Source organism: Sus scrofa, chromosome 4 (assembly GCF_000003025.6).
Source record: "Sus scrofa isolate TJ Tabasco breed Duroc chromosome 4, Sscrofa11.1, whole genome shotgun sequence".
In the NCBI taxonomy this organism is placed as follows: Eukaryota; Metazoa; Chordata; class Mammalia; order Artiodactyla; family Suidae; genus Sus; species Sus scrofa.
In genome coordinates this window covers 93,382,100-93,394,409 of record NC_010446.5, presented here as the reverse complement: position 1 = coordinate 93,394,409, position 12,310 = coordinate 93,382,100, and the positions used below count along the sequence as shown (strand labels likewise).

The 12,310-nt window shown below is 56.9% G+C and overlaps 1 protein-coding gene across 1 annotated transcript; it reads right to left on the bottom strand.

Moving 5' to 3' along the window:
- CRABP2 (cellular retinoic acid binding protein 2) lies at nucleotides 549–6,212 on the bottom strand. Its single transcript, NM_001164509.1, is given in 4 exon segments — nucleotides 549–725; nucleotides 1,433–1,549; nucleotides 1,765–1,943; nucleotides 6,102–6,212. Coding segments are annotated over 4 exon segments (417 nt in total). The 5' UTR covers nucleotides 6,172–6,212; the 3' UTR covers nucleotides 549–674.

Here is a 12,310-nt window from a genome sequence, read left to right as displayed (position 1 = left end):
ACTTGGAAGCCTGAGCAGGGGACGAAGGAGGCTGGAGGAGGGGAAGTGAAAGTGATGCTCGTGGATTCAGCAGCAAATGAAAAGATGATGGTGAGAAGGGTGAAGGGAAGGTGGCACCCTCCCTGTTGTGTAACTGGCACCGGTGCCGCAGAAGCATCAACTCTCCCACACCGCGTTTCAGAGGCAAAGTTGAACTCCAGCAGCTTATCCAACCCCATCCCAAGGAGCCAGAGACAGGGTTTTTTTTTTTTTTTCCAAAACATTTTAATAAAATTGACCAATAAATATTCTACACTGCATGGGCTATAGGGACAAAGAGTGGAAGACAGAGGGCTGGTCTTTCCCACCTGAGGCCTCAAGTGAAAGAGAGAGACGGTGCTCTGGGGTGATTTGGGGCTGGGATGGAGGCTTGGGGCAGGGCGAGTGATTCTGGAATGGGTGATCTGGGCTCGTGCCATCCATCTCACTTTGTTGGTGTAGGGGAGGAGAGGAGGGGCCAAAAAAAAAAAAAAAATCAGAGCCCCTGCAGAAGGCATCCCAGCACCCCCAGAAGTGACCGAAGTGAGGGGGAGCTAGTCTAGAAGGAAGGGTCGGGGAGGGGCAGCCCACGGGACAGTGAGGCAGGAGCTCAGGCTGGTGGTGAGCTCAGGCGTGGCTCTTGGACCCATGGCCACTCACTCTCGGACATAGACCCTGGTGCACACGATGTCATCTGCCGTCATGGTCTGCAAGGGTAGAAGTCATGGTTAGTCTGGGAGGCCCTTGGGTCCTGCACTTGGGTGGAGGAGGGTTGAATGGAAGTAGCCTGCTTGGCCTCCAGGTCCAAACCTACTTCTTAGCTTAAGACTGGCAGGCAAGGAGTTCCTGTCTTGGTGCAGTGGAAACAAATCTGACGAGGAACTATGAGGTTGCGGGTTCGATGCCTGGCCTCGCCCACTGGGTTAAGGATCTGATGTTGCCATAAGCTGTGGTGTAGGACTCGGCTTGGATCCTGCGTGGCTGTGGCTGTGATGCAAGATGGCAGCTGTAGCTCCAACTGGACCCCTAGCCTGGGAACCTCCATATGCCACGAGTGTGGCCCTAAAAAGCAAAAAAAAAAAAAAGACTGACAGGCAAGAGTGGGTCACAAAATGCCTGGGCATTATGGGATGGAGGAAAACAGAGCCCAAGGAGTCCATCCTATGTCCTCCTCTCCGAGGCAGGAAGATCCCCCCACCCCATCCCTTGCTGGGGCTTCTTAGCACATGTCCTTTGTTCTACGTAGAAGGGACTCCATCTGCACAAGGACACTGGTTCAGGGACAGCCCAATTCTGTCCCAGCAGCCCCATCAGGAGATGGTTGTCCTTAAATCTCCTGCACCCTGGAATATCCCAGAAAATCTCTGAAGGTTGCACAAGGCTTGCTCTGAGCTGGGGGGGAGGCGGGCCTTACCAGGATCAGCTCTCCATCATTGGTCAATTCTCTGGTCCAGGAGGTCTTGGGACCCTCTCCCTTCAAAAGCCTCTGCTCGCAGACCATTTTGTTCTCACTCTCCCATTTTACCAGGCTCTGCAGGAGACAGGTGGCCAAGTGAGCGGGGCCCACAGCGGGGACAATGCTGTGAGAGGGACAGGGGGTACACCCCCTTTCTACCCACCACCGCTATCCAGGCACTTTCTCCATTGGAACTGGAGGAAAGAATCTAGCAAAAGATGGGACATAGTCATGCCGGGAGGCAGGGCAATAGATGCCATGATGCTGAGGGTCCCTTTCCCTACACGCACCTTACAGGGTCTCCCGTCCACAGTCTGCTCCTCAAACTCTTCTCCGATCTTGAAGTTGATCTCCGTGGTACGCACGGTGGTAGAGGTTTTGATGTAGAAAGTGTCTCCGTCCTGTTTGATCTCCACAGCTGGCTTGGATGCCGCAGCCACAGCAATCTTCCTCAGCATCACGTTCACTCCTTCGGAGAGAGGAGGGGCTGGTTTGCTGGGCGCTCCAGGCACCTGTCTCCCACCTTCCCCCTGGGACAGCAGGAGCAGGTTGAACTGGGACCTGGCTGGGGAGGCTGGGGAGCAGGGCAGGCTGCCTGAGTGTCCAAGGAAGGACCTTGAAGGAGAGAGCAGGTGGTGTAGCCTTGATGGCTGGTGCACAGGGAGGAGGGGCAGAGAGGCAGTGATCTTGGGAGTTCTGCTTATAGCTGCGGCCCCATCTGGGGCAGTCAGCAGCATGGGGTCCTGCTCCCCAAGTCTCAGCCCCACTCAGTTCTCGGGAATAGCTCCCCAGCCCCTGCCCACCCCCTGTTCGTCTCACCCAATAGGAATCCTGCTACAGCTTATGGCTTACCTTGCCTCCACTCACCTCTTTTGGCCCTTGGTCCATCTTTTTTAGGACCAGCTGCTGGGGGGGGCTCAGCAGAGCCACTGTGTCTGCACCCCTGCCCAAGTGCAGGGCAGACCCTCCCCAGCCAGGCCTCATTACTCATGTCCTGGAAGTAGGGGCCACTTCCCTCTCTGCTCTACTCATCTCCCCTGTCTTGTGACCTTTATTTGTCACATCTCTGTCCTTCCCCGAGATGAGAAGGAGCAGGGATTCTCAGCAGGGGAAGTGGTGTGGCAGCTGTCTCCCCTACAGAATGGTCAGAAACCTAGGGGAGCCTTGGGCTGTGGAATAAAACCCATGAGGCCCTGATTTCCACCTGGCTCAGCCTCCCTTGCAGGCTGGGTGACCCTGGGCAAGTGGCTTAACCTCTCTGAAGATACAGAAAGTGTAAAACGGAGACAATAGCTTCTTCAAGAGCTAATCAAACGGGATCATGTGAGTTTAGGCCTGAGCACACACAGTGACAGGCACATTGGGTTTTCAGGAAACAGCAGTTTTTCTTTTTTTTTAAATTTCTTATTATAGTTGATTTACAAAGTTCTGTCAATTTCTGCTGTACAGCAAAGAGACCCAGTTATACTTAAACATTCTTCTTCTCATATTATCTTCTATCATGTTCTATACCAAGAGTTTGGATATAGTTCCCTATGCTGTACAGCAGGGTCTCATTGCTTATCCATTCTTTCGTTTTTTGTCTTTTTAGGGCCACACCCGCTGCATATGGAGGTTCCCAGGCTAGGGGTCTAATTGGAGCTGTAGCCGCCGGCCTACACCACAGCCACAACAATGCCAGATCTGAGCCGAGTCTGCGACCTACACCACAGCTCGCAGCAATGCCACATCCTTAACCCACTGAGCAAGGCCAGGGATCAAATCTGCAACCTCATGGTTCCTAGTCGGATTCGTTTCCGCTGCACCACGACGGGAACTCCCGCTTATCCATTCTAAATGTAATAGTTTGCACCCCCAAACTCCCAGTCCATCTCACTAGTAAGTTATTATTGTTGCTGTTATTTTTACTGATAAGAGGAAGGCAAAGAAAAAGCCAGAGCTGGAGCTCAAAGGTCCCCGCATGAGACTCCTGCTCACCTGCCCTCCTGGAAGCTTCCTTTGTCCCTTTCCCCTCAAGACACAGAAAGGGACACTGCCCTCCCCTTCCCTGACATGGCCCTGACTTCGGGATCACCCACCCCACTTCAGGGGTCAGGTCTTCTCGTTCAGTGGATTCAGAGTCCCTGTGCTCGTGCCCCCGCTCCTTTCCCCGATTGGATGCCTTCTCTCTGCCCCTTGGTTATTAAGAGGAGTCAGGGAGCCAGGAGAGAGCAGCCCTCTGACAGGAAGGCGGGCAGGCAGGGCCCAGGTCCGAGCTCTATACCTCTTCATCTGGCCTGGCCTCCTGCCCTGAACTAGAGCGGAATCCTTCAGGGAAGCCTTGAGTGGGGATGAAGGGCTAAGCTGGGCTGGGCCAGGAGAGTGGGATTCCAGTACCCCTCTTGTGGTCCAGACCCCTGGCCCTCCTCCAGACCTGGTGCCTAGAGAAACAAATCCCCTTTCCCCTTGGCACCTGAGCAGAGATCCACTCTATTCCAAACAGGAGGGGGTGGGAGCAGGAAGCCCTGTCTTTCAGGAGCCCCAGGAGCCCGCTTCTGGGCTGCTAATCTCTTGGGTCCAGGGAGAAATGACTGAAGTTCTCAGGTCCAATTGATTTGGTGAAAGAGACACATCCGGCTCCACCTCCTTCAACAAAAAAGACTACTGTCGGAGCTCCTGTCATGGCGCAGTGGTTAACGAATCTGAGTAGGAACCATGAGGTGGTGTGTTAGATCCCTGGCCTCGCTCAGTGGGTTAAGGATCCGGCATGGCCGTGAGCTGTGGTGTAGGTTGCAAACGCGGCTCAGATCCTGTGTTGCTGTGGCTGTGGCGTAGGCCAGCGGCTACAGCTCTGATTGGACCCCTCGCCTGGGAAGCTCCATATGCTGCAGGTTGGGTCCTAGGGAAAAAAAAAAAGACAAAAGACAACAACAACAACAACAACAAAAAAAAAAAAAAGAAAAGAAAAGACTACTGTCACTCCCTGTTGCTACCTGGGAAGTCCACCCTGCTGTCTAACATCCATCTTTCCCGTTAGAGGAACTGAAGCTACTAGCTATGTGCCATGACCCTCACACTGGATGAGACAGGTATCCTCCAAATTCCTGAGCATCCCTCCCCCCGGGAGAGAAACCCATGAACAGGACCAAGAGGGGTGAGGAGAGGCTGAGGTTCCTGCAGAAGCAAGGCTGGGTTCAGAGGTGACATCCCTCCAACCAGCCCCTGGTGCCTGTGGAGCTGGGGCCAGGCTCTGCTGACCTTGACTGATTCAGAACTGTGTTTGTCTAACGAGTCTGTTTTCAATCTGCCCCCTAGCAAGCCCTGAGGAGGGCACGTGGCTCTGAGAGACCCTGCAGGGAGGACAAACAGGCTGAAGACTACGGATGACAGGGTTGGGCTTAGGATCTGATCCTCCAGCTGGGGTCTGGGGGTGTGCCAGGCTGCTGCCTCATCTGCTGGGGAGGGGGGGCTGAAATCCAGAGAAGTTGGGAGAGAGAATGGCATCTAGGCTTTTTGATGGAAAAAGTGTATCCTTTGGATCTTTCATTCCAACAAGGGGTGGAGCAAGAAAGGCTGACATGACTACAAGAGATACTGTGGTCAGATGGCAGGAAGAACTAACAGTGGGTAGGATGGAAGTCGCTGCCTTCCCTACAGCATTCCAGACCCTTCCCGGGTTCTGAGTCCTTCCTACAGCTCTCTGCTCCACACAGGGTGCCCTCCCCCCAGCCCAGCGGGGGTCTTTCTGTTCAGGCCAGAAATCGATGGCTCTGGGGTGGCTTCCAAAGGCTGGGTCCGACAGACCTGCATTTCTTGGTGGAGCCCTCTCCCCAGCCAGTCCCTGATCTGAAGCCCCTCCCCAGATGCCAGAGGGCACACAGAGGTGGGGAAGGACAGTCTGGGTAGGTACTTCCTCCACCTTTAACCAGCACACCCAGCGGGGCTACAGCCCATCTCCCGGGAGGGAGGAAGAAAAAGAACTGGGATTTTCTGAAAGGGAGGAGGTGGCTGGGGTTTCACACGAAGCCATTTGTTGAAATCTAAGAAAGTGATAATTATCCAGAGCGATTTTAGGACTCTGGAGCTGCTGGCTGTAGGAAAATATTTGTCTCACAGATGGAGGGTGGGGGGAGCAGAGTGGAAAAGTTCTGAAACGGGAAGAAAAGGGGATCGGGGGCCCTGCGGTGACGCATCACCTGGGGGCGGAGCTCGGCGCAGAGAAGTAAGGAATCTGCCCCGGGGATTGGATTACCTGCGGGGGGTCAAGGGGGAAGGAGGCTGCAATGCCTCCGGCGGGGCTGGGTTGGGTAGGGATCCACGCTCCCAGCCTGGATGCAGGGTTTGCAGCTTCTGAACTGCGGAGAACCCCCCCTGCCCCACCCCGAGGGTACCGTCCTCGTGTTTCTGGTTTCTACTTGATTCACAGGCTGAGTCACTGCACGAAGAGGCTGGCATCGGTGGGCGCCTCGCCGCAGAAAGGATTTAGGTGTTAGGGCCCAGTGCCCCGGGACGCAGGCGTCTGACCCCTACTCCGGGGTGCAGGCGCGCAGCTTCCCACGCCCTGATTCCAGCTTCCCTTTCTTTCTTCTACCCAACCTCCGGCCTCGGCGCCCCCTCTTCTCTCCCGGGCTCTCAAAAATCTGCTTACCCAGCACTTTGAGCAAATCCTCGAAGTTTTCCGATCGGATGATCTTCCAGTTGCCAGAGAAGTTGGGCATGGTGGCGGCACGAGTGGAGGTCCCTTTAGATTCTTCGGCTGGAGCACTGGACGCTGAGTCCTTTAGTCAAAAAGAGGTGTCTCCGCGGCCTTTGCAGGATCGTGAGACTCGGGAACCAGGACAGGTCCGAGGACAGCCCCAAAGCTGGCCTGGGCTCCCGCGCGGGCAGCTTTTATACTCTACGCGGGCCCGCCCTTGTCCAAGAACGAGGTGGCCCCGCCTCCTGCCCCTCCCCCCCACCCCACCTGGGGGCCTAGAGCCCCGGCCCCGCATTACTACCCCCACCCCACCCCCACCCCGGCTTCTGGATCTAGCCCGGTGGGCGGGTCCAGAATTCGCCGAGGGGGCCAGAGATGGCTGGCTCCCGCGCCTGTGGGTGGATGGGGGGCGGAGGGGGGGATGTCGGAGGGCGAGCCCTTGGACTGGACTTTCAATCAAGAGGAGAGGGCGCCAGGCACAGATGCTCGAGTCTCACGTCCTGCAATCCGAGCCACAGGGTCACATCTCACCTGTCCCCCATCCATCCCCAACCTGACTCGGTGCACTCGACTCCTTGCCGCAGGACACCAAGTTACATTACCAGCTGGTGAACGCCAGCTCGCAAGCCAGAAGTGGGGAAGAGAATGGGTGGTCGAGTTCCGGCTCCGCTGTAGCCTGGGCTCAATCCAATGTGACGCTTCGAACTCAGGAGACCCGCCGGGGAGCCCTGATACCTACGTGGGGCAACGGCGCCCCCTGCTGGAACAACTCGAAGGGGCTGGGAGGGGGCATCACCCCCCACCCCCGACTCCCTACCCTGTTTTTGGCTCTGGTAGTGCCTGGGGCCGTTGGAAGTTGGCCCAGGGAGACTCGTTCCTCCTAAGCGTTGGACAGGCATCGAAGGGTTAAATGGGAGCCTCGGAGAGCGGGGCTGGGGAGGGCAGAGGTCACCGCCAATCACTTGACGCGAGCTCTTTATTAAGGCGCTTTCTCTGTCGCTCAGCTCCCCAGACCCCCGAGGGGATCGCAGTAGGCGGCTGGGAGGGGAGGCGGCAACAGAGGCGCAGAGCCCCCGGCGCGTCACGCAGCCACCTAGGTTGGAGGGAGGCTGGGTGCCCCGGGGAAGGGGCGGAGCAGGGTCTCAGGTGTCACCATTCTGAGCAGTAAAACAGGCGGAAGGAGCGTCCGCCCCTCCGCTAGTGGCTTTGAAGTGGGAGATCAAAGGAAGGGAGGGGGTATAGAACCCTGCTCTCCGCGGAGACCCAAGTGGGAGTGGGAGAGACCCGGGCGGAGAGGGCCGGGAGACAGAGAAACAGAAAGGGAGGCCAGGCGGGGAGTGTCGGGGACGAGCCAGGAGACCCGATCGCAGAGGAGCGGGGCTGGCAGGATGAGGTGCCCTGAGGGGAACCAGGGGGCCAGTCCAGCGCTGAGGGACGCTGTGGCCCAGCTGCCCTCGGCGAATTCGTGCACGTGGCCCCACTGCCCTTTCCGCACCCCCATCCCTGGCACCTTCCCAGAGCTGTCCTCTCAGCTCCTTCCTGAGGCAGAGAAGAAAATCCCCACATCTGGTCTCAGCCCTGGGCTCCTGCCCCGGCCCCTCCCTGCCAGCGTGGCCATGGGTGGAGCACAGGACAGGCTCTGAGCCCTTTCCCTCAGAGCCCTGGAACAGTACAGGGGGTTAGGGGCCTTAGCTGGGGAGAGCCCGGAAGAAGAGAGCCAAGGGAGAGGGGCTGGAGGATTTACCAAAGAGGAGAGCACACTGGAGGTCCCCCGCCTCTGCAGTGTAAAGAGGGAAATCTCTCAATAATGGGTGTGTAGAAAAAATAATGCAGAAGGATGGAGATTAGACAGTAGAAAGGATTTTCGTTTGTATGTGTGTGTGTGTGTGTCTTTTTGTCTTTTAGGGCCACACCTGGGGTAAATGGAGATTCCCAGGCTAGGGTTCTAATCGGAGCTGCAGCCATCGGCCTACACCACAGCCACAGCCCACAGCAACATGGGATCTGAGCTGCGTCTGCAACCTACACCTCAGCCCACGGCAACACCAGATCCTTAACCAACTGAATGAGGCCAGGGGTTGAACCCGCGTCCTCATGGATGCTAGTCGGGTTCGTTAACCACTGAGCCACGACGGGAACTCCTAAAAAGGACTTTTGATGGGGCCCCACCCAAAATAACCAATAAAAAATCATTTCTGAAGAAGGGAGCTAGATTTAAGGGAGCTGGGTTTAAGGGTCTAGGTTTTTTGGGAGAGTTTATTTGGAACTGGGGTGGCCTGGGCTTCTGGCAGCAGGTGGAGGGGCTCTCAGAGGATGGATGGACCAAAGCAGAGGTAGTGGAGGGAAGGCGGTGGTCCCTGGGGAGGTGCTTAGGGCCTGGGATTAAGGCACTGCCGGTGCCCCTCCCCCCACCCAGCCGCTCCAGCGATGCTGTAGGTAAACGGAGGGAGATTAGGTTCTGACAGTGAGATCAGGCTCCCACAGGGATGAAGAGAGGCTGGGGGAGGGAACATGGCCAAAACCAGACTCCTGCTGCCTCTCCTTCCCCCTCACTCGCCTTCACCTCTCCCACCCAGGTCCTATGTCCATCTCCACTCCAGCCTGAAGAAAAGAGTCCAGTCCCAGGCTTCCATAGGCATCCATCCTACCGCAAAAGAGGAGCCGGTGCAGGCCCTCTCCCCTACAGGCCTGGTGACTAAGGGTGTAAAAACCTCGCCCCAAAAATGGTCACCAAGATGAGAGAGCCTAAACCTACAGGCTCACAGAGGCGGGATGTGGTCTGGCCAAGGAAACTGGGGAGGCTGGAGGTGGGGGCTCCCTGGGATGGGGGCAGGGAGGCCTGGGCCCAGCCAGCCAGAATTTCCAAAGAGACAGAAGTAAGACAAAGGGAAGTCGAGCTGGGAGGGGAATTTTTTCCAGATGTGAGTGTTTGCGGTTTGGCAGCTCTGGGCCTGTGCTCCAGCCCCTGCACCCAACCCTGGCTGAGGGAGGTGGGCAGAGGGTCCAGAGCAGCTGGGCCGGGGGTCTCTGCCTCCAGCAGCCCCCTTACCCCAGAAGAGCATGTTTGGGGGAGTGCTTAGGGAAGGTGCAGGGGAAGGGGGTTGGAGGGTATGGAGTTGGGAGCGATGGGAGGAGAGGGCTGGGGTGACTGGAGGGGGGGCTAATGGAGGAGGCTGGGGGAGCCTAGGGGCAAGGGGCAGGGGCGAGGAACCAGGCAATGGGGAGGCGCTTAACCAGCATCAGTCACTCAATCACCAACAACTGGCTTTAATTTCCCACTGGGATCCATAAGGAGAAAGAATTTCCTAGTGTCGCTGGCCTTTTAATTATGACCAAATCTGCAGCGGATCTGCCGGGGGGCAACACGTTCCATTTTCTAGGAGCCTTGGTCATAGCCCTTTTGGGGCTCCCCCAGGAATTTGGAGACTCAAGTGGGGGAGGGTGCCAACTTGGTGAGAAAAGCTGGTGGGGAGCAGAGGCAGGAGGGGGTGGGGTGGGGAGGAAACAGCCCAGCTTGAGAGAGAGTTAGGAAAGAAATATTCTGGGGCTTTGTTCTCATCACAGGGTGGCTATGAGGAAAGTGGCGGGTTTTGCAGCAGAAGGAGTGCAGGCTTCTGGATGGCTGAAGAGGTGTGGGTGTGAGTGGATGTAGCTGAGAGCACGATGGAGGGGCCTGGGGGATTGGGAAGGGGAGACTCCCCCATCCCTCTCCACCACTCCCTTGAGCTGAGTGGGGGAGCAGTGGTGGGAAGAGGGGGAGAGTCACGGCCCCCTCACCCTTGCCCCCAACCGGGACCAAGGAGACTCTGGCCAAATTCATCACTTGTAGAAAGGCCTCACCCTGAGCAGTGTTATTGCATCTGCTGGATCAGAGAGTTTGTTGGCTGGGAGTCATATAGAAATTATATGGGGCAGGACAGCTGGGTCTCTGCCACTCAGGGTAGGAGCAGCAAAGAAGATAGGACCTCTATGGAGGCTGGGGAAACTGGAGAGTAGAAGAGAGGGGTTGGGAGTGCCCTGGGGCAGGACAGCTGTCTCCTGGCCTCCCTGAGCCCTCAGGACTCCATTCAGCACCGAGTGTAGACTCAAGCATCCTGCCTCCTAGCCTGATCTGATCCTTAGAACCAAAGTGAGTGTTCCTTTTGTGTGTCTCTCTGGATACACTTCTCAGAGACCTGGCTCTGAGTCTCCCCAGATGAAACTGCCATCGCCACAGGACGGATGGGAGTTAGACCCCAAGTGAGCTTCCAGCAAAGTTAAAGAGCCAGCTCTAGTCAGGGATCTAGAAAGGAGGACACATTTCCCAGGAACATGTGGGCACGGGGGAGACACCCTGAAAAGTGGCAAGGTGGGAGCAGAGAACCCCAGTGACCAGGGAAAAAGGGCGGCTGGACTCAAAGGGAGAGGATGACAGTGGCCTCTGGAGCCAGTCCTAGGGTCCTTGGCAAGAAGGGAGGCAGGTGTGGCCCAGCAGAGTTAGAACCACGGCGTGGGAGGAGGGGGCTGACTGCTAGAAAGGATTACAGTTAGACCAGGGGAGGATCTGCCCAGCACCCAGGCAGCCAGGCGGCTCCTCTGTTGTTTTTGGCTCTGTTACCTGGTTCCCAGCTCCAGCTGCCAGCGCTCTCTTCAGGGCTGGGCAGGGCACACTGAGCGGGCGGGGGAAGTGGGGGGATGCATCGGCTGAGGACATGTCTGCATTGAATCGCCAGCCGGCCCCTGAGAGAGGCCCCTGGCTCTGCTCGCCTCTTCAGGGGACAGACGTGGAGGGCCTCTTCAGGGGACAGACATGGAGGTGTGGGCAGTCACCAAAGAGCCTGACCACCGGGCACAGGGGCTGGCCCACCGCCACTGCTGCACCAACGATCTTTTTTTTTTTTTTTAAGAGATCTTTGTCTTTATTTTATTTTATTTTATTTTTGTCTTTTTGCCATTTTCTTGGGCTGCTCTCGTGGCATATGGAGGTTCCCAGGCTAGGGGTTGAATTGGAGCTGCAGCTGCCTGCCTACGCCAGAGCCACAGCAACACGGGATCCGAGCCGCATTTGCATCACACTACAGCTCACGGCAAAGCCGGGTCCTTAACCCACTGAGCAAGGCCAGGGATCGAACCCGCAACCTCATGGTTTCTAGTCGGATTCGTTAACCACTGCACCACGATGGGAAGTCCACCACTGCACTGATCTTATTCACTGACCCTGGGCTCTTTGTTCCTCTGTCCCTCTGCCCTGGCTCCACCACCCTGACTGTGCTTCTCGCCATTCTTGCTGGCACGGGGCAGTCATCCCTTTCCCCATGCAGGCTCAGGTCAGTGTTCTCTCCAACTACAGCGAAAGGCATCAAATTCGACTCCCCTTCCATTGGAGCCTCCTTGCTTCTCGGAGAACCTCCAGGTTGTGGTGGGATTCCAGGGTGGCCGGGATTGTTGGTGGCAGCTGCCAACATCTGAAGCTGGACAGGGCCTGGGTCCTGACTCTGGCCAACTGTGGCCGCCTCCCCCCCCACCCCACCCCCAGGAATACCCCCAGGGCAGCATTGCTGGATGGAGAAGTCTGTCAGCACCATGACCTGCAGTTAAACTCTTGCCTTTTATGATCCAGGGACTAGGGCCAGACCCCTCTGTCATTTTCATTCCCTGCCCTGTGCTGGCCCCTTAACCCCTGGCAGCCCAAGGCAGGAGGGAAAAGCTGGTGCTATGACACATTTGGAAGGCTGGACATCTGAGCTTGCATGGCACCTAGGGATGGTGGCCAACCCTGGAAAAGATGAGCAGCGCAAGACTGGTTCTGGGGAGCCAGAGCCATCTCCCAGAGGCCTCCTCTCCCACCTCTGCAGATGAGAAATAGAAAAAGATCCAGGGAGCCAGAGAACCCCTCTCTCCATTGAGATGACCTGGTGCATCTGGAGGAAGAAAGAACTCAGCAGGGCTACAGACTGGGTGGGTGCTACCTTCCTCCTCTGGCCAGAACTGGGCCAGATAATCAGACTGTGGGATTGAAGAGGAAAGAGGCAGGAGGGAGGGGAGAAGGGTGAGGTCCCAGAGAAGAGACTGAGGGGGCCCCAGGTCTGGGCTTTGAGATTCTGGATGGGGGCAGAAAGAGGGTTTTGGACTCACTGTCCCTGGGGGGGAGGGGAGGCAGGGAAAAGGAGGGGGGCTAATGG